Raw genomic sequence first — 22,753 nt, forward strand, 5'->3', positions numbered from 1 at the left:
TATCGTTATAATATCATATAAATATACATTATCCGAGACTTTTCACCCGTAAAGGAATATCATATCATATTATATCTCTCATTCTCAGACTAAAAATTATTGTTTCCATTTCAATTAATTTAGCTCTGATTTGAATTTGTGGCAATAAGGATAAAGGAGACGTGAACTTACCATTATGGCGGTATAAAATGTTAAACACAATATCACCCAGTCCCAAATTGCTTTAAATGCACAATAATGCAAGAGTATGTGTGGTGGCGTCTTTGGCGCTTCCTGTCTGTACTGTGGCATAATATCGGCACTCAGTGACATCATCTGAAAAATTATAAAAAGTTAATAATTATTAAGTCGAAGCAGAAGCAGGAGAGATTCAAAGAAGGTTCTTATGTTATGGATCTTACATGCGCCAGATTTGACTGCTTCGTTGGATCCTTCAGCGTTGGCAAATGTGCGCTGAATTGTCGACTGCGGGTAACCGATCGCGCCAACTTGGCGAATTTCGATAGACCTAAAACTGGAAGGAATAGATTAACTGCTACGATATGGACAGAGGCACAAGAGACAGCGACACAAGAAATAAGCATTAAAAAGAAGAAAAGAAGAATAAGAGAAAATGAGAAGAAACAATAAAAGAGAACGAGAGCAAATAAACGAGAACAAATTTAAAGACAAAAGACAAGCGATAAGTCGATATGTTATCAACAAATATCGATGAATCAGCAGTTCGATAAAAATATATAAAAAACAACATTGTAAATGAATACAGACATTAGTAAGTTTATATGCATATATATATACAAGTATTGAAGAGATCGGTTCAGTTTTGAGTATTATACAATGCGTAAGCGTGTGTGTGTGTGTGTGTGCGTGTGTGTGTATGCGGGGAGTATGTGGGAGAAACAGAGATAGAGATATAAAGAGAAAAAGAGAGAGATAGTAAAACAGTAGAATGGTGTACAGCTGAGACGGAGGGAGAGAGAGAGAGAGGGGGCAATATTTAACAAAGACTGCATGCGCAAAATAGAGCGAGGAAGGGAGATAGCATCTGTGGGTGAGTGTATATGTTGTGCGGTGTTGTACTGTGGCCAATTCTCGCCTCGTATGACTTCGTTATCAATTTTAAGCTGAGTGTTCGAGTTCTGGCTGATTGCTGAGTGCAATGATCTCGTTGCTCTACACATCTTATTATGTACACACAGAGAAAGAGACATAAAGATAGAGAAAGAGAGATAGGGGCAGAGGGAGGGGAGGGAGGGGTCGGACAATTGCGGGAAAATTACTTACCACCTTTGGTATCCTCGCTGTCGATGGGCTGTTTGAGTGCCGTTATATCCCGAAACGTTAACAGAAATAACACAACCAAATCCCTTTCGTTGCGTATGGGAGCCACCTGCAGGAGCAGCCATAGCGGTGTTTCTAAACGTCACAAAATACAGAGATAAAAAGAGAGAGATAGGAAGAGAGAGAGAGAGAGAGAGGGAGAGAGAGAGAAAGAGAGAGCTTGATATCATAATAGTCAAAGTATACCTCGAACGTTTTCTTGACAAATTAAAATATATTTTTAACTATGTAGATGTGTTTTAAATAATTTTAAAAACAGCTTTATATTTTTTTCGAAGTTACACATTCTGTTTAAAATTAATTTCAGGCCTTAACATAACTCTTATGTCTTGATTTATAGGATAGATTGTCGAGGACTGTTGAGAATGTGCTACTATATTTTTTGAGGTATAAAAAAATGAAATGTTAAATATTTAATAATCTAGACTAATCTTTGAGACTTAAAGAATGATATTGATTACATTTAATTCAGTTTACGTACCCAGAAATCAAATAACAATCAACAGGAATATCTCCTCGATTTTAATAAGAATAAAATATTTTTCCATTTTCTTTTTATACTTAAAATCACAAAATTATCAACAGTTGTTTCAGCAAAGGACAGCAAAAAATAATAAAATTTTCAGACTGCAGGAGCTAAGTACATAGTATTCCCAAGTTGCGTTTTAATTGAAATATTTTCAATTAATTAAATTGTTTCGATATCATTTTCAAATATCGTGTGTTATTTATAATACGAAGAGATTATCACCTTGACCATGTTGACTTATGGGAATTTTAACATTCAGCGTTTTTAGGCTAAATGTTGGCTCTGCAATTTACAACACGATTATCGAATTGTAATGCATGCTTCGTATAGTATATTGAATTGGGGTCAAAGCACACACATTCACATTAATACAAATGCACCCGCAACTAAAGTTAAAATTGCAAATGTATTCGAGTGCAATTACAGTTATTACAGGCGCGAGGCTCAAAGCACCGTTAAAACGATGCCCGCTGCAAAATGCGCTACAAAAATTAAACTCACAGACGCCTGCTGTGTGTGTATGTGCTTGTGTATGCGTGTCTATTTGTGTTTGTCTATGTGTGTGTATGTGTGTCCAATCAGCAATAATTGCAATTCAATTTGCATTTATATCGCTGTTCACGAGTCGTATGCGCAATTTGGTGCGTTGCATGGCTTGTATAAGAAGGCAGCGAGAAGGAGGGGCAAGAGTCTGGGATATATGTAGTTATGTTAAAGTGGGAGAGAAGGCTTGCGCTAAAAGCATAATTATTGGCTAATTTTATGCGCAGTTTGTTGTTAACATTTCCGCTTCCACTTCCGTTTCCGGCACAGCACCAAAAAAAAAAAATAAAATAAAAAATCAAATAATCAGGATAGCTTAAAGTGATTTCGCCAAACATAGATTTGACTTACAGATACCCTATAACACAATTGTATTATAATTATGCAGACGTTCTGCATCTTCTTTCTTGGTAATTTGGTACAAAATTTTGTATGGATACTGAGTATCTTACTGTCGAGTACACTCGGCTGTTTTATTTTTATTTATTTGGAATGCGCTTCAAGTTGAAGGGTATTTTTGAAAAGGGTATTTCCAAAGAAAATTCATCTTAAAAATTTGGGATATTTTGAATTTCGAAGTGTGTCAATCTGTCAAGAAAACCTTAAAAAAAGTATTGTTAATTTTTGAAACTGCGTCTTTGCTGATGATTTACCTTCAACTAATTTGATAAACATTTGAAAATATTGATAATACACCGATAGTTTTATTAAGAGGGAGAGATCACATGAGATTGATATCAATAACGCTGTAATTGAAGTTTAGCTTCAAAAACAACGACAACACCCGGTTAATGCATTAAGTATTAATTTTAAATTCCTTCAAAGGTCGAAAATGGTGAGAAAAAGTTATTGAGGCCACAACAGTCATAAGAACATGTGTATTTACTTGAATAAATACATATATATGTATTTAGGTGTGTATTTACGAAACGTCTATGCTTGTGTTTTCATCTATGAAGAAATAAGGAAAAAAATAACTTGGCATCTGACTGACAAACAACAATAAACTTATCCACGGCGCCCCAGAGACACCTGTCAGCCAATTCAATTTGCTGAATATCGAGTTGCTGCCGCCACATGGCGTCCTGCCATAGGAAACTGAAGTCGCCATGCTTTGTGGCAACTTTCGATGGAGCTACGTGCCACACTGCTGTTGCAGCAATAGCCAATAGGTCAAAGTAATGAAATCTATCAAAATGGAAATGAATATTCCTAGGTATTCGAAATGGAAATTCCAGCAGACCCCATGCAGGGAATAAGGCGAACCAAGAAAAACATTATAAGATATCACTCCGTTCATTTGATATGTTAGAAATAAGACAGCTAACAGAGCAGTAACGTTTGAGATTCTAATAAATTTTAAATTCATCAATTTATCACATGTCAATCAACATGTTACTTCTGGGAACATTTTAACTAGTTTAAAATACCTTAGGCAAAATGAATCATGAGTTAACTCAGTTAACTGAAACCCTCGTTAACTAGCATTTTGTAAAAGCAAGTCAACTTTCTTAAATAAATAAATAATCATGAGTTAGTCAAAAAAAATGTCTCTTATCTTCTAGGGAATAATACCGGAACTGGTACAGGACCCGTTAAACGAAACAAACCGTTTCAGTTTTAGTACAGAAACCAGAACCGTATCTTTTTCAAAAACTGAAAACCAAAAAATACCAGTACGGTACCGGTACATTTTGCCTAACATAATATTTTTTATTTTCTTTAATTAATCAAATTTAATTAAATCTGGAACTTGGTTTCGATATTTTAAATCTCGAGTTTTCCCTTATATCGTTATTAGTATAAAACAATACTTTAAATTTGACTCTGCGACGTTTAATTAAAAAATATCAACAGTAATTTTCACTAGGTCAAGGATTTGAAACATTCACAACTTTGTCAAAACTGGACCGATTTTTAAGAGGATTGTCATTTTGAACATTCAAGAAGCTATGCAAATAATTTATACTTGTAAATTAATAAGGGCGATCTGAGCAAATGCTTAAGGTTTTCTCATATGTCCAAATTTATTTCTCAATGGCACAGGCTTCAAAATGCTCTAAGATGTATGCTGTTTATTGGTTTCTTTATTTTATATTCCGACGTTTTCTTGTACGGCAATGACTTTTACAAATTTCCAGCTGCTTAATGCCAAAGGAAATGATTTCTGTGAGAGTCCCCAGTTGCAGTCTGAAACAGATTCATTATTCGAAACGAAATGTGGGGACTCTTTTGATTTGATCATGAATTATGCATGAACATCGATTGCTGTGCTGACAACTGCCATGATTGAGTACTCACATCCACACTAACTCGTACTCACAGTCACTCACAGCCATGTGAATATAGTGCAGTTAATTTATACATATTTCCAAACAGTTTCTGGCTTCAAAGCAACAAACAGAGAAGTCCGTAAAGTTTGCTGGCAGGTAAATCATTCGATTATACGTTCCAGAGTTCAGAACTCAAAGTTGCGAGTAAACAGTACTCGTTATGAAGTATTCATTCAGTATTGAATAATTACAAATTAACTTGAATGTGAATGTGAATGTACCTTGGTTTTGTGCCTTGCCAAACTGCGAGAGGGCGCAGCCACATTGTATATCTGTAAATTGATACTTGAAGGTGTTAATCCATTAATTGGCGATTTATATATATTTTAATTTCGAGCGTATATACAATCTACCTAATTTGCTGATGAAAACACAGCTTCAACGTCCTGGTGATGGCATCAGGTGTGATGGGGGAGACGGAGGGGGGTTACTTGATTGATGGGCACCACTCAAAATTGTTGCGCCAACTCAATTTGTTTGCATTAAAACAGCAGCCGGCACAGTCTAGGCAACTGGATTAAAATGAAAGCAGGTTGATAGCAAGTAGCGAGTAACGAGTAGCGAGTAGCGTGTGAAGAGTGTAGAGTGTAGAGTAGCTGCAGGAGTGTGAGCAGGATTATATGGGACATGAGTTATGAAGGGTCATTGGGCTAGCAAACACACAAAGTGCAACAATTTATTACGAGTAGGGGACGAGCATTAATCCTAATCCACTCCTCAACCTAAGTGGAAACCTACCCCAAAATTGGGCTGACGTGTATTTGATTTGGGTCTGACTACTAAGATATATAGCGAAGTTATGGCAAAAGCAATTTAACAAGCGAAATTCGAACACTTTACATTTGACTTCTCCAACAATTAAGATACATCTAAGGAGTTCTATCTTATGGGTTTCATAATTAATATTGGGTATATAAAAGTATACTTACTGTTTTTCTTGTAGAGCAATATTTCGAATTGATCCTGCTGCTGATTCTCCAGCGTATACTCCAACCGTCCCACCGTCTCCTTGTCTGTCAGCTCGCCATACATGAAGCCGCATCTGCGTTGTGGGAATACATAAAACAGAATATCGCACATATACGAGGTATTATTCTTGATTTGTTCAAGGTTATTTCATACACATCAGCAGCAGCGGCACATTAAGCAGATAGATGAACACATTACACCAAAGAGAATTTCAATTAAAACATGCCAAAAATGACAAAAAAAATTTGAAAAGAATGAACATTAAAGCAGAGAGAATCAAGAACAAAGAGCACCGTCATTTAGACATCGAGTAAAAAAGAACAAGAAAAAAATAATTATCTTCGATACGCCGAAGATTTGATACCCTTGCAGAGTCCTCTAAATAAAAAATATATGTTTTTAAATAAAGTAATGTTACCCAAGATCATTTTTAAGAAAAATGAAAAGATTATGTATGTATATTTTATGTCTGTCACTGTCACGGTCTGGGCAATGTTTAAATAACCTCTGCAAGTGTATAAAAATACATGTTGTTTCCCCTTTATTAACTCATTTTTGCATATCATGCTATTAGTTTGTGGAATGAACTATTTAAACTGTTACACATACCAATTTCAAATCAAAATCATGCATAATTTGATTTAAAATATTATTATTTTTACGAAAATCGAGTTTAAAAAAGGATTCATGACTGAACCAACATTTCTGGACTACAGGCACGAGTTGAACTTCAAAAGCGGTTCCCATTTAGGAATGGAATATGATATAAATAAGTTCATACACACTCAGAAAAAAATATTACCCTCGTTTAAGAAATTCACCATTGTTTTAAAATCGCCATAAAGTTAGAAAAATGTCTATTTTAAAGGAAATATTTTTCTTAACTATGGGAAAAAGTTCCCTAAAAAGTGTTTAAGAAATTACATTTCTAAAATATAGTTAAAAATTTTTATTTCTAAAAAAATAGGGTGATATTCATTTGAAATCTTTTCTAAATATTAAGGCGAAATTTATATGAATATCCAGAAAACGCTCTCGGATTAATTAGGTTTGCAGTAAAGGAAAGCACTCTGTGTGATGTACTGTTCACCAAATTCGTCATGTACTGTCTTAGCCGCAGCAGCGGGCCATTAATATGGCCACGTTGACACTGGAATGGCTTGCAAGCACGAGTGATGATGAAAATTACCATATCGTATGCCATATACTTGATACTAGCTGCTGGCTGGTTGTCTACTTTTGCACTGCAGATGCTATCAAGTTCAAGCAAAAGTGCTAAAAAATAACTTGAAAAAATAAAAGGATGAATAGCGAAGCAAAAACCAACAAAATAAAAAATGAAAAATATTTAAAATGAAAAAAAAAGAAGGAAAACGTTGCCAAGGCAGCGTACGTGCTGAACTAATACAAGTAAGAAAGCTAATTCAAGAGTGACCGACCACGAAATACCCTATTTCCAAGCGTTCAGATACCCTAAGACATAAATAACGTAACCGACGTTTTTCCACCATTTTTTTTTTTATAATTTGTATTTCAAAAACCTATATTCGAAAAAATAAATTTTTTTTTAAATATATTTCGACTTAGTTGTGCGATTATACTAAATACTAAAAGTGCATACACAAAATCGTTCTTTCACTGGCACTTTTTGTTAAAAAACCTCGGTGACGTGTGAACACACGACTCTGTGAGAACAAAAGCCGATGGGATTTTTGTTTGACAACCAATGCGAGTAATGTGAGCGACAAAATTCACCGTTGGCGTAAAAGTGTCGGTGAAAAAACTCCCGTCTGACTGGGCTTTAAATAAATATAATCTATGTCATATACAAAATATGGTGAGTGCAGTTGAAGAATATATATAAATATATAGTACTTGATGGGGTCTGTCGTGTCTCTTTTTGTCTACATAAATTAAATATACCCTCGGCACAGGGTATAAAAAGTGTTGCATGCTTTTAGGGCGCGCGCGAAAATATGCAAAAGTGGCCAAGCGCTAGTTGAAGCGGGTAAACGGGTGAAGCGGGTGAGCGACTGGGTGCAGTTGAGTGTGAGGAGAGGCGAGGAAAAGAGAGGAGAGGCGAGGAAAAGAGAGGAAAGCGCGCAGCTGCAATGACGTCAGCAGTCAGCAATGGCGGATGGCAAATGGGAATAGGAATGGGGATTGGAAGGTGAATGGGAATGAGAATGCAGAGACAGAAACAGAGACACAATAAAAACTGTTAATTTGTGTTTGGGCTGGCGTTGTTGTTGCTGTTGTTGTTCCTGCTGCAGTCGTACTTATGTATGCATGTATTTATTTATGCCAGCACAAAGGTTCAACAAACTGCGACAGCGACGTCGACTGCAAGGGTGAGGCGCTTTGGCGACGTCACGGGCAAAAACGCAAAGCGACTCATTTCCGTTCCGCCGGCCATTTTGTGCAATGAACTGTTTCTGTGTGCTATACATATGTGTTTGTGTATGTGTGTGTGTGTGTGTGTAATGGCCGCGCTTAGACATAGACAAGCACAAATTTGGGTTACAAGGCAAACACAAAAGCCTGGTCACGTTACGGCCAGAGAATGAGAGTAAGAGAGAAAAAGAGAGGCAGCTTAGGCTCCACTTAATACACTCAAAACTAACAGTAAGCCAGCCGGGTAGTATGGAGCAGGAGGGTGGGGAGGGGGTAGTTAAAAGGCGCCACAAACTGCTGTAATGGCAAATTGAAAGAAAGTGCGCGCAGTTAAGCAAACAACAACAACAGCAAACACATTAGCAAACAAACAACCAAAATAAGAATAATAAACTAAAAAAAAAAGATTTTTTTATTTTTTTTTTTCGGTCAACCTTTTGCTTGGGTTTCTTTTTACACGCGGTCACAGCAACAAAGTAGGTCAAAGCGCAACAACAAAAAATTCACTCACACACACACACACATACGTGCATAGAAAAAAAGCGAACGAGCGAGACAGATAGAGGGCAGAAGAAAGACAGAATGAGGCAGTCAGCTAAGCGCTAGATTGGCATTACAAAAGTTTGGCCCCGACTGCTGACCAGAAACGCGGCGGGACAAGAGAAAGAGGCAGCGGGCAGGGGGCAAGGGGTAAGAGGCAGAGTTTGCTAGCGTTGCATACGGTTTTTGTTTGGCCAGCCGTTGTGGCAATTTTTGCTTGCAAATTACAAACAATTCGCTGGAGATTTCCAACAAACAGTTTCCCATGTTGCCTCCCTTTACAGTTTGACAGGTACTTGAGCTACGGCTACGGCCGCGAGCTGTTGCTGATTTATGTTTCAACAACGTTGCATGTAAGTACATATATACGTATATCAATTTGCCTCATTCGTAGGAATATACATTGTATATGCACATCAAATTAGCAAATCCCTTTCGCCACAATTTCGACTTTAAGGTCGAAAAACGATTAATTTCCATGACCCAACAGTTTCTAAGTGGTTATACCCGTTACTCGTAGTGTAAAGGGTATATTAGGTAGAAATTGGGAACTAAAACAAAATGCTCCTTTTGGTGGTTAACATTACGTTTTACTTTTATCAGTCATCCCTTTAAATTGTATCATGGCTGGTTAAATATAACGTTAGTTATGGCTGCTTTAAGTTTGTAAATAACTTGTGCACCTAAATATATGCTTTAAATTTTGTATCGGTTGAGTTGAAAATTCATAGATTTATATGCATATACATATTTAAACTGAGTAACGGGTATCTTATAGTCGAGGTCTCGACTAAAGCGCTCTTTTCTGTACATGTTTTATTCTCATTTTTTTGTTTTGGCTTTTTAAGGCACAAAAGCGCATTAAGGCTGGCAGTATGTTTTTAATAAGGGGGAATCCCTCATTTCATATGTGACAACAATGAGTTATGCTTTGCTCGCCCAGCGGAACAGTGGACCGGAAGTGCAGATGTTTTTCTTAATTCCGACTTAATGCGTTGATAAATGGACAGGAGACTCCTGCTGGAGATTCTGCAATGCTGCCTGCATTCGGCCTTCACAGTGCTTGGCCCACAGGCCAATCTCAGACAATCCGCTTACTTGTGAGCCATAAACGAGCACAAGACATTTTTGATCCAAATATTAGGTACGAGTCAGTGTAGAGCATGTCCCTGAGGACATTTCATACTTAATTGTTATTTATTATCCTCGCTGTCGATGCTAAAATTGTCGGGAGATTTGATGGTAATTTTATTTACAAGAATTAGAATTAGATTAGTTGTTTATCTGGAATCTACAAGTTTTTATTACAATTAAAAACTTATCCAAAATATGACAAATTTTTGGATTTTTCAGTTTATAAGAACTGTAGCATGTTAGCAGTTCAATTTGGCGACTTTTCCAGATTTAATACGACATATTTTCCATATATCACTGCTAGTGACAAAAGCATCACGAAATGGAAAATTTTCTACTACTGTCCGATCAAATCGAGTTATATACCGACATAACTCACTTGGATCATGAGATAAGTGGCAGGGGCAAAATTAAAAAAATTGTAGATAATGAATTTTTAAAGCCCGGTCCGGCCCGAAATTATTATATAAAGCAGACAAATTTTTAATTATTTTTTCTATATTCTTAATTTTTTTCGAAAAGCGAAAAAAATTTGAATTTTACTTGTTGCTATGTAAAAACCTATTTTCTTTGCTAATTTTACCGATTCATGTTTTTTTCCTTTTATTTACGCACTTGATAGGTAGTAAAATTAAACTTGATAAACATATCGATGCGCAACGATAAAAAAAAGATGCATGAATGATATTAACAGTGAATTATTACAGAAAAAATTTGATCAATCCATATAAAAAGTAAGTGTAAAATAATGACTTTTCGAGCCTACCGGGCTTCGGGCTTTTAGCTAAGGCCCGGGCGCGAACGAAAAAAAAGCCCGTTTACGATTTTCAGGCCCGAAGGCCGTGGATTTTTTGAAGAGGCACGCGGGACACGAAGCCCGAAAAGACCCGTGCCCATCTCTAGCCTGTACAATGTTAGTCAGTGAATAAATGAATTAGGTCAAGCAACTTAATATATGTAGATGACTAAATAAATATATAAGATTTGGGACTTTTAATATTTTATTTTGTTCAGTGTATACATATTAATATGCTTATGGTGTTATAATTTATGACAGCAAAAGTTTTCTTTGTTGTACATGTTTTTGTAGAATTTAATTGCCCAACCCTGATTCACATAGTCAATCTACATTACAGGGACAAAATCTACGTAAAGCTACAATAACAAAAAAAATGGCATGCGAATAATAAAGCGAATTTTTGCACTGCATTTGTAATGATTGGTATGTTTTAGATAGTTTTAAGTATATGATATTCTGATATAAAGACAGACAGAGAGCGCGCGCGCTGAGCAGCAGCTGTTGATTGCAGGAACAATACTTAAACACTTAAACAAATACAGATATTTGTAGAGAAAGTAGAGAGAGAGAGAGAGAGAGAGAAACAGAACAGAGAGCGAGAGTGAGTAAAAATCGGCAATACGTACACATACCTGCACGACTTCTGCATGACCTCGGCACGGTTGTAGCCGCTGATCTTGCAGAAGGACTCATTGCAGTAGACGATCGGAAAATCGACGATTTGTGCGTTGGCCAACAAAAACGAGCTGTCCGCTGTAAGAGAGAAAATTAGAGAAAGAGAGAGTTAGCTCAAGTTGATAAACGGTTATCGTTATTAACAGCTCAGCTTATTTATTATCCTTAATTTACATAAGACTATCAGATGTTCTATACAGTAAGATCATTTTAAGAACTCCGATGAGCGATATTCTACACGTTATAAGTTAATATAGATGCATAAATATTCAATATGCCAATGGCTTGATTGATTTCGGATTGACATTTATATGCATGTTTATGTATCATAATGCACATAAAATTTAGGGTTGTTCAAATATCTTGATATCAACTTGACTGTCAATACTGTCAAAAACACTAGTTTCATCTATTTAACTAAAACCGTTGCTAATACAGATCATGGATACATACTCGTATAATAAGTACATATTTTTATTTAAGCCTAAATATTTCTCTTATTGCCAAAAACAAACTTTTACTTAAGTACTCATGTTATCAACTTCAAATATGATTATCGACAACTGTCGCATGCAACACTGCGCTTTGTGGACAAATTACTAACATGTTTTAAGCCGCCTGTCAATCTGTCAGACTGTCAATTCGAAGTGTGCACTTGTAGTCTTCGTACAGCAACTCGCATCTATCAAAATATTTACGCGTAATTGGAACATTTCAAATGTTGTCATTCATAATAAAATGCCATTTGAATTGTGCTCGTTTCGGTTTAGTTTAGTTCAGTTTAGATTGATTCAGTTCAGTTCAGCTGAATTGAGTTGAGTTCAGTTCAGTCAGCCAACTAATGTCGGTTGCAAATTCCTCGTGCTAGACAAGTTAGTTGCAGGTGGAATGTTTAGAGCGAGTAAATCACGTGCTGGCATCAATTGCCTTCTAAAATGCCATTGCCTGACTTCTTGTTTGTCTTTTTTTTTTGCCCATGGTTGTTGTTTCCATTATTGCAAGTAATTGTCGTTATTATTGTGGCACACACGCACGCACGCACACACACACACACACACACACACTATTAAGCAAATGCAGTGAAGTCAATTGTTGTTGACTGGAACTAGTTAGTAGTTCCATGGCCTTAGGCTCCTGAATTGTTACATTTTGCCAATATTGTAGTACAACTTTTGTGAGGCAAACAAAAAAACGATTTAAATATTATATAAAGCTAGAAATTAGAATTGAAATTTCAGTTTAAAACTATGCAGTTCTAATAAACTACAATAATTAGTTTTTATTTATAGCAAGCTACATATATTCCCATTATAGTAAATACTAAAAATGTTTTGATAAAAAAATAGTTTAATATTTATAAACATGGCTGCAAACTGGTTCTAAGCCGAACCGATTCTGCGAGGGTTCCTTAACGAACTGAACTTTTGAAACTATTTGTCCTGCGAATCCGAACCAAACCACTTTCATAAAAAGGGTTTAGAATACTTACAAAATAAAATAATAGTTTGTAATCAATTTTAATTGTTTTAAAATAAAAAGTAAGAAAAAAATAATAACATTTACAGTTGAACCAAGGTTCGTACCCTAACCTGGTTCGTGAATCAAATCTAAGTCATGTTCTATGGCTCGAAAACCGAACCGAACATAATTTTGGGAATTAGGACTTATGTATAGTGAACTAGTTTTAAATTGAGAATTTTTTGGTCAGAATTAAGAACTTTCTGCCATATTATTATGAGCTTATACTAGCAATTCTTCGCAACTAGTAATTGATGAATTAGTTCATTGAAATCAGTTCCGTTGCAAATAAAAAGAGCTACAAATGCGACAGCAGCAAATTGCAATATTTCGACATGCAAGAATTCCACAGTTCCATATATTTAAACTCCATGTGGTGTGTGGTATGTAAAGACATTTATTGACATATGGTGTGATGGGGGAGGAATGTGGACTCTGGACTGTAAAGAGGGGTGTGGCGGATTGAGGTGAGATGGGGTTGAGGTTGGGTTGGACTGAGCTTGCCGTGTGCAGTGACATGCATGCCAAAGGCTTGTGCAACACAGTAACCCACATCCCCATTTACATCCCCATTTACATTCACATTCAAAATCACATTCGTATTCATATAATTACATTCACATGCACGTGGCAGGCCAATGAATATGTACGAGTGTATGAGCGTCGGCGTGAGTGAGAATGAGTATTAAAAAATATATGGGTATATAAATTAGAGTGGGTCAATTTGTATGGATTTCAATAAAAATCACCAAGTGGTTGTCCAATTCGTAATCGTCGTCACATTCTAAGAAGGTTTTCCCAAGAAACCAGATTCTACAATTTAGGTTTATTGGCGAACTCTTTTAGAATTCGTCCAAGATAACGATTTTGACATCCGCTTGGTCAAGCAAAAATTGACCCACTCTAATATATAGACTATATATATGTGCGCATGCAATCGCTCGACGGCGGAAAATGGGAAAATGCATATTTATGCGATACGCTGCTGTTGTTGCTGTTACTACGCTTTTCACCAATACACATAAGTACACACTCACACACGTTTACACACATGTGTATGTGTGTGTGTGTGTGTGTGGTTGACAGACGCTTGCGTTTTTACGACATCAACAAGGACATCAGCAACAAGAACAACAACAGTTGCTACTTTGTAGTGTCAACAGTTGCCGTGCTGCCGGCATTATTCTCCCTTTGCTTCTGCCCTCTTACTCTCTCTCTCTCTGTCTTTTTTCTCCCTCTGCTCTTTCTCCTCCATCTTTAACGTGTGTTTATTGTGGGTCGTAGAGCGTGCCCTGGATCTTTTTGAATATCTCGTTACGTGGAGTTGATTTCGTGTTTTGTTTGTTCACGAGCAACGCGAGGGGATTAAACTCTAGTTTTTCGACTATTTAATTTTTTTTTTAACTTATCGTTTATCGATAAACAGCAATAAATATACAACTATCGCTATGGCTTGTTAGAATTATTCTAAATAATCAACTCATGGTGTACTTATTTAAGGTGAAGTCTTCGTGAACAGCTGAGGTAGTTAAATAGTCAAAAGTGCTCTTTCCGCTCTCAGATACCTCAAAGAAGTAAACTGTATCGAAGACGTCACCTTAAATAAAAACGCCTTGGATCAGCTCTTTCTCATTAACTTGCACTTCTCTAATTCATGACTATCGATATTTATCGATAAGACAACAGTTTATTCAATCGATCGATTGGCTTTATCGATTACAAGAAATTCTTGTACAAAAATAACAAATAGTTTCATGTATAAGCTCAGATACATGAATCTATTCGTTATTCTTTCAGATCGATAACCGACTGGATTGCAGTTTCAATTACAATCGGTAACTATTAAAAGCTTCGCGTAACGATAATATTTAGTCGACACGCTTCCATCTCTAAATGTTACGCTATGCACTCGAGTATGTTTGTTATTATGGTGGCACTCACTCACTTAAGCCCGCTAGGTGTGTGTGTGTGTGTGTGTGTGTGTGCGTGAGTATCTGTGTAAATGTATTTATATCTGTGTGCGTGTTTGATTTTGCCATTATGTCAACGTCACTACATTTTACTATATCAACTGCCACTCGCCAAGTGGACGCTTTCACAGTGTTAACTTAGATAAGTGGACGAGGGGAGGTATATATGTAGGTGGGAGGAGGTAGATAGAAAATGGCAAGAAGGCGTGGCAACTCTATACAACACCTAATGGCATTCAAAGCTGTTGGCCGGCAAAGTTTTGTAATTTGTTTGGGTCATTTGACAGACGCGATTTCTTTTTAAGCTCAAGGAGCGTTAGCTAAACACCAGGTTGATCCATGCTATGGCTGGGAAAATACGAATTGAGGATAAAGTAGAGCTGCAGAAAGATGGCAAAAATTTATAGAGTGTTCGATTTCAACAATACGGTTAAACTTTTATATGGGCTTGGTCTTAAAGTATTTTCAGTTGCGCCCAGCGAACTCTGAAACCAGAAGATCTAGGGCTGTCAATTTTGGTATGTGGATTCTTTGATGTGCACATTTCTTATATCACTTATATCTAAAAGTTATTGTTACTTCTTCACTACCAATTTCTCTGACATTCCCATCGAACTCAGAGATAATGGAGTTAGAGTTTGGAAATTTGGTATGTGAATTATCACTTGAAGGCACTGAATGCTTTCTATCTATATATACCTCAGAATCTGTATCTCACATATCTCATTAATTACTAATTCCTATAAACTTTGAAACTATATATTGAAAATTGTGTATGTAGTTTCTTAGATTGGTGCTGTTTTGTCTATGCCTTCAGGCTAATATTATACCCATTATATTATGTCTTGTACTCATTGAATTCAGAAGGTATATCGGCTGGAGCTTTAAATTCTGTTATACGATTTCCTTTGTAAACTCTATGAATTTTTTTCTCAAGTTAACTTCCCTCTTGTGCCCATTGAACTTGGAAACTATCAACGCAACTATTAGCAAATTTTGTATGAAATATATCAGATGAACAACATTAATATTGAACTGCACTTGGAGCCCCATTTAGTGTCATCTGGTCACAAATGATGTTTTATAAATGTCGAAAATGAATGAGCAGGCTCATAAAGGTCAACTCTGTGCCGAATTCGTGTAATTAATGTGAATTTGATTTAAGAACAAAAAAATGGAAGGACAGCAACAGTTACAATAACAATAATAATAAGAAGAAAACTGAAAGCAATTTAATTATCATAATTTCATCATTAATTTAAAGCAGAGCTTCAGAGTTTCGTCATCATTTTTAGTTGGCTGAATTCAGGAGGATTCAGCAGGACACCATGTGACAGCACAGTTGAAATGTCAGCAAAAGGCAGAGCTCGTGCTTCCTGCCTGGGGCATGATTGATGAGCTGCTGCCACACACTGAGAGAAGCAAGAAATAGAGGGAGAGAGAGAGAGGGCGAGAGAGAGTGAGAGGGAGAGAAAGGTACCTCTCACACTTTTGCTGTTCAATTACCCGTGTGCCACACTAACATTGAAGAGATTGTTGTGGCAAAGTCGTTGATTGATTTGAATGTGAATTTCGATTTTCGGTTTTCGGTTTTACATTTGCAAATGTGGTCGCCACATTCGTTAAGTGGTGATCATGTGGTTTACGGTGGTTTCTTTGGCTACAAAGCAAGTCCATTAACTAAATGCCACACACACACACACATGCGTGTGTTAGTTTCCAAAACTTTCATTTCCGCATCGCCTCCTGTTGAAGCCATTTGTGTCATTATATTCTGTGGTTTTCTCTGCATTTTCCAACTTGTTGTTATTGTTGTTGTTGCTTGGCTTTTGTTAAGAGCTTGCCACATGCAACAACAACACACACACACACACACACTCTCACACACCCATAGACGCACACTCGCACACAGACAAAAGCTGGTTTTAATGACATTAGCGAGGGCGGAGGGAACACAGAGCGTGCCTTGCAATTATCCTTTGCACAAATACACACACTCACACACACACACTTACACATACCTTCACACACAAGTGGGCAGTGACAATAGCCAGCTACCCTCCCCCTTCCCCTGCACCTCCTCATTCGCATTCTCTCCCTCCTCCTCCTCCTTCTCCTCCTGCTCTTGAGGACTCTTTCACCTGGTTGGCGATTAGGTCCCACACTTGGCCAACTGGGCATGTCATTTAGCTACCCGCCCCTCTCTCTTTTTTTCCCACTTCAGCTGCAGCAGTTTATTCTCTTGCCTTAGTTGAGTGCATAAATTTTATTGTCCGAAATGTATAAAAATGAATGGAGAACTAAACCCCTTTTAGCAATGCGATTTAATTACATTACAGTAAGGCAGCTGAAACGGTGCGACAGAGATATCAACAAAGATAGAGAGAGTGAGAGAGACAGAAAGAGAGAGAGAGAGAGACGAAGACAATTCCCTGGGGCATGCTTCAAGCGAATTGCAACAGCCTTGCAAAGCCGAACTTTGTCATCGCATCTCCTCATACCCCTGCGTCTTCCCCTGCCTCTCTGCTCTATCTGCTACCCTTTGTCCCCAAGCTCAATTCATGTGAAGCACAATCTAGGTTCGCTTCATTCACTCCAAGCCCAACGCTCAGTTTTTCTCCCTCCCCACTGCAACTTTTTTTACTTTATCATCTAATGGCATTATGTACATATGTATGTGTGTGTGTGTGTGTGTGTGTGTGTGTGTGTGTGTGTGTGTGTGTGTGTGTGTGTGTGTGTGCACTTGGCTTTGTTATTAAATTTGCATAATTAAGTGGGAATCTACACAGAGATGCGTCGTGTTGCCACTGAGTGTTGAATTATTTTCTCTTTTTTATAATTAGAAATTTGACATAGTCCAAGGGTAGCAGGGGATGCTGGGGTAGCAGCAACAGAAAATGAAAGCGGCAACTTAGTGTTGCATATTTTATGGTGGCTTCTTTGCAAACACAAATAATAATAATAACAAACCTAAACAACAGTTAATTAATGCTTATAGACCAAAAGATTTATTATTTATTTTATTTGGAGATTTGACTTAAAGTCATGGCTACAAAGGCCTTTGGCTAGGCCAAAAGATACCCTGTTTTTTATGGCTAAATTTATCAAAAATGCAGTACATTTATTCTTTGTAATTCTAGATCTTATAAAATTGGCAAAAGAACGCAATATTGAGAAAGCTTTTTGTTGCGACCAAATTAACCTCTTCACAAGGTAAATGTCTAGTGACGAAAGCATATTCTAGCCCCAAAATTTCTGATATTAAATTTTGTGACGAACAAAATTAAGTCTAATATAAAAATTTTAAATAAATATATAAATTAATAAAAAAAAACCACGAAATTTGGCATTCTGTACTGTGCTCAAAAGCGGTAAGCTTCTTTGTACATTAAAATTACTGTTTGCGCAGTGTCGAGTGCCAGTTTTCGTTTTATTTTTCATTTTAGCGAGATATAGCGCTGAATTTTTTTCAAAAAATCATCATCAAATCTAAGGTTTTTTAGCGCTTTGATGCAAACAAACAAGCAGACAAACAAAACTATTTCTTATTTCATTTGAAGTCTTCCAATAATTTCAAACTATTTATCTTTTAAAACAGCTGTCGAATTTTGGTTATCAAGGTATCAATCGACGCGTATTTTTGATAAGAATATAAAAAATTTTAAAAATAATTTTACCAAAAGGCTTTAACGGCCCCATTAGATGCAATCTTTTAAATTTTGCCCCTCTTACCTACAGCCCCTTATCGCATTTTGTTTACCTTTCGATCGGTATATTAGATCGGGCATTCGTAGCAAATTTTTCATATTAGCTGTATATAGTGCTTGTCGCCTTTCGCACCCTTCGTGCTACTTTCGTCACTAGCGCGAACTGCCGTCCGTAGTGATATATAGTCTGGTCGGAAATGCCCCATTTGTTCTGTATATTTCGTAGCCATTTAATGACCATTAAATATGCAGTATCTACCATATTGCTCAAGTTGTGCCATAGCGCGTATTTGTCATTGCAAATGTCCCGGATTAAATTATTATACGTGTGTGTACATAAAAGTAATTAAGAGTCTTGGGAGAGCATTCACATTCCCAGTAAATTAAAATTACGTGCTTGAATATTTATATGATCGTTACTTACATAAAGGACAACAAAGAGGAATTAAAAGCTATGAACTTAGTATTTAAAAATATATTAAAAGGAGCACTTTTAAATAAGACTTTTATAGAACTTAAAAAGTTTATTTCAAATGAATTGCACGAGAACATGTATATAACTGGCTTTCTTAGTTTTCTTCCGATTTTCAATTAATGGAAATGTATTTGGTAAAACTCTTGGCACAAGCATTAACAAATTTCTACATTTTTCACTTAAAAAAATTTATTTGAATTTGATTGTACAGAAATTAAATTGCCACCGAAGGAGGTTAAACATTTCATTTCAACCCTTGGTGATTACTCTTCAACGGTTTTCTATTTAAAGCTGCTCGAATGAAGAACAAATGAAGACTCTGAAATCCTGATTCTTCTCCTATTTTGGTTGTTTTCAAATTTAATTGAATTTGGTGTTAAATTTGATTAAATCTAAGCTTTTATATTAATATTATTACTTGAAGTCAAATAGTTTAACAGGACTTAGTTAATATTTATATTGAATGAGAAGTGCAAACATAATTTAAAATAATTTATTAATTGTGTTAAATAATTGAATAATTTTGAATTTAGTGAAAAATGTACATATATTAATGGTGGTGATTAAGCAGCCTTCAAGTTAAAAAAAATAATTAATTTTTTACACATTATTTAAACTGCAATTTCGTTTGCTTGCTTTCAAAATTTTTTTTTATTAAATAAATAATTTTAAAAACACGCTAATCAACAAATAAATTCATTTCTAATTCAACGTTGTTTGTTGACACTGAAAAACTGTTGTGACACACCTCGCAAACAATTCCCACAGCTGCTGCACAAGCAGAACAATATATTTTCTGGCTGTCAAAAAAAAATCAAATTTTACATATTCAGTTTTGAACGTTTTAGCCGCAAATTTGATTATGTTGGCCAAAATTGTAAAATTGTGTTGCCTACTTTACGGACAATTTGAGTTGTTGTTGTGGTTGCCATTTGCCAATTCAGGGTCAATTGTGTTTTCGTGCAGCTACTGCCACGCCCACGTCATCATCATGCAGAAGGCGTAGACTGGGTGGAGGGCGAGGGGTAGGAAGGGGGTGTCACAGGTCACATCAGGGAATCATCATTTACATTTGGTAACCAAAAACTCAAATTATTGCTATTTTCAAGGGAGTGTGAGTACGTGTGTGAGCAATTACACACACACACACGCACACACACACACACAGGCGGCGCCCATGGTTATCAAGCTTCGCAGTTTTTTGTTGAAATTTTGTCCTCGTTCTTGTGTGTGTGTGTGTGTGTGTTGCCTTGTGGCAGTGGCAACATATTTGCTGCCACCCCAAAAATAGTTGATTGCGTAAACTTTTGGCTAAAAGCAACGGCAACAACAACAACAACTACACTCGAGCGGCAACTGTAGCCAAAAATCCCGCAAAACTTTTCTTGTTCGAGAAAATGCAAGCGTCAGTTCTGCGTGTGCGTGTGTGTGTGTGTGTGTGTGTGTGTGTGTGTGTGTGTGTGTGTGCCATGTGTATGCGTGTTTGTATAAATTGTTGTTGTTTTGCATTTTTGGCAACTTTTTCGCGTTGCGTGCAGCAAGGGAAACTAAAAGTCTGCAATACTTTAACCAAATTAGCCAACACTCTCACTCTCTCTCTCTCTCTCTCTCTCTCTGTCGCTCTCTCCCTCTTTCTCCCATTCAGTCGTATTCTTTATATACATATCACAACATATGCGTGTACGTATTTTTCGACCCTGTACGTTAAATAAACAAACGGTCTATTAAGTTGGTCAAAGAAGATCTCCGAGATTTAAAGAGCTAGAGGCACCAAAGTTGGTATTTACGTTCCTGTACATTCTCAATTTTATTTTAAAATCTTAGCAAAACCAGGGTCTCTTACAGTCGTGCTTGCTGGACTGTATCTTTTCGACTAGTTTCTTGGGGTTGGGGTGTTTTTTTTTTTTTTTTTTGGAAACGACAAGAAAAAGAAAACTTGTCGTTGTTTGACACGCGATTTGTGACGTCACAAAGTAAAAATAATCACAAGTGCACTGAATGAATGAGTCGAGTAAATGTAATGTAAACACTCATTAGACAAGTGTGCAAACTGTGTCAAAATCAGGAACAGTGAACAGTTCGAGATGAAATTTAACGCTTAGTAAGGAAAGTTTTTTCGCCAAGCTTGGTAAACTTTTAAACGCTTTGCTTTGAAAATGCCTTTAAAAGTTTTCATTTATAGTCCAATAAAGAGTTAGCCACTGAAGGAAAATACATCTCAGAATTTGTTTTGATTTTCGGAATAAATTTAAATTTACCGTACGAATTCTCGATAAAATAGCCTACCAGGTGGAAAATTGACAAATTAAGGCTTTAGGAATATTACATTAATTTATATTTACTGCATGTCAAGCTCAATTTCAATGCTTTGGTTATTTGCTAACTGCATTGGTAAAAAAGACCGGATTAAAAAATCAGAGCTGTCATAAATATTTTATTTTTTTCGGGCGGGTTTTCTTATTTGATTTTATAAATATTTGGTCTCTCGTTCGTGATTGGCATTTAACTTGTTGCACTTATCAGCATAATTTTTCTACGAATTTATTTTTTTCCCCGATTTATAGAAATTTTGTATAAAGCAAACAATTTTGTTATGAAAAATTAGAAGTAAAGATGGTGATTATGGCACTTAAATTTCTATTGATAAGCTGTAGTGGGACCTTAATTTTTCTAGTCCGACCCAATGTTAAATGAAACTAAAAGAATATATATATTTACACACATTGTTACATTCTGATTCGCTTTGTGTTAAACGTGAAATCGGGGTTTGGAACTATTTATAACTTTAAAACGCTGTGTCGGTTCCAAATGATTCGAGTATTTTTGAAACAGGCTTTGCCTGTATATCGTGTGCAATTTATATTGACGATGCTTATATGTTACGCAATCAAATTGTAAGCTTAGCAGAGACGGGTTCAATTAACAACTTTTTAATAAATTAATTAATTCATTGGCACTGGAAAAAAGTAAAACTAATTAAATAATTTTAAATTGTTATTAAAATTTAAAAGTAATTAACTTTATTTTGTGGTATAAGATAATTAATATCTTTGCTACATCCACTCATATTTGATCAAGAATATATATAGTATACTTAATGATACAAATTATTTCTGTCATTTAACCAGATCTTCAGTTTGAAAAATAACGGTGTTCGAAATTCGAATCTGTCAATGCCAAGTTATAAGAAAGCCAAGTTACAGGAAGAGCAAAAAATAGCCTATCTGGAGTTTTCTCATTCACTCAGAAGAATCTCATAACCGTATGATAATCTGTATAATGGCTTTTTTGTATGGGATCATATTAGAAAAATTTTCTGTGAAAAAGAGGAAAAAGTGGCAAAAATATAGAAAAACTGAATTTAGTCAAAGATGCTGGAAGAAAATTTCGCAAGATGTGAGTTTTTAACAAGTTTTTTGATTTTGGCGCTGGTTGTCATTTCTGTGGAAAAGCCCATATCTAAAAAAAAATAAAATGTTTGTAGTACAATAACATAAGAAGTTGAAGTTTCTATCTTTTATAGTCATAAGACTTGAATAATAGTAGTGCATAAAATGCAGCGAGTTAGGTTAATAAATAAATAAATAGAATGAGTATTGTTTGTCGCTCAAAAGTTGAAAAATTCACTTCACGTTGATTAGCGTTAATCTGCTTTGGGGATCATTTTGGGATGACTTTAAGTGAACGGATGAATATGAGTTTATTCATGAATTGTTTGTGCACCGCTAAACATTGGGCTTAGTCTGGTCTTTGGCTTTTATGTGGCCTCATCATGGAACCACAGGCCCAGCACTTACGCATGACAAGCTGACAGAACAGACCTCCG

The 22,753-nt window shown here is 36.1% G+C and overlaps 1 protein-coding gene across 4 annotated transcripts in view; it reads right to left on the reverse strand.

The window, feature by feature from the left end:
- Nucleotides 1-22,753, reverse strand: part of LOC117793524 (potassium voltage-gated channel protein eag) — a 54,100-nt gene that overhangs the window by 17,393 nt on the left and 13,954 nt on the right. For 2 of the 4 annotated variants that reach the window (XM_034633851.1, XM_034633847.1), the window contains exons 2-7: nt 11,209-11,335; nt 5,676-5,788; nt 4,968-5,018; nt 1,285-1,416; nt 402-514; nt 172-315 (exon numbers count right to left, since the gene is read on the reverse strand). In XM_034633851.1, coding sequence (XP_034489742.1) covers nt 172-315; nt 402-514; nt 1,285-1,416; nt 4,968-5,018; nt 5,676-5,788; nt 11,209-11,335 — 680 coding nt within the window. The remainder of the gene's footprint in view (nt 1-171; nt 316-401; nt 515-1,284; nt 1,417-4,967; nt 5,019-5,675; nt 5,789-11,208; nt 11,336-22,753) is intronic. The other 2 variants (XM_034633848.1, XM_034633849.1) reach the window with 2 other exon arrangements.

This window comes from Drosophila innubila, chromosome X (genome assembly GCF_004354385.1).
Source record: "Drosophila innubila isolate TH190305 chromosome X, UK_Dinn_1.0, whole genome shotgun sequence".
Taxonomy (NCBI): domain Eukaryota; kingdom Metazoa; phylum Arthropoda; class Insecta; order Diptera; family Drosophilidae; genus Drosophila; species Drosophila innubila.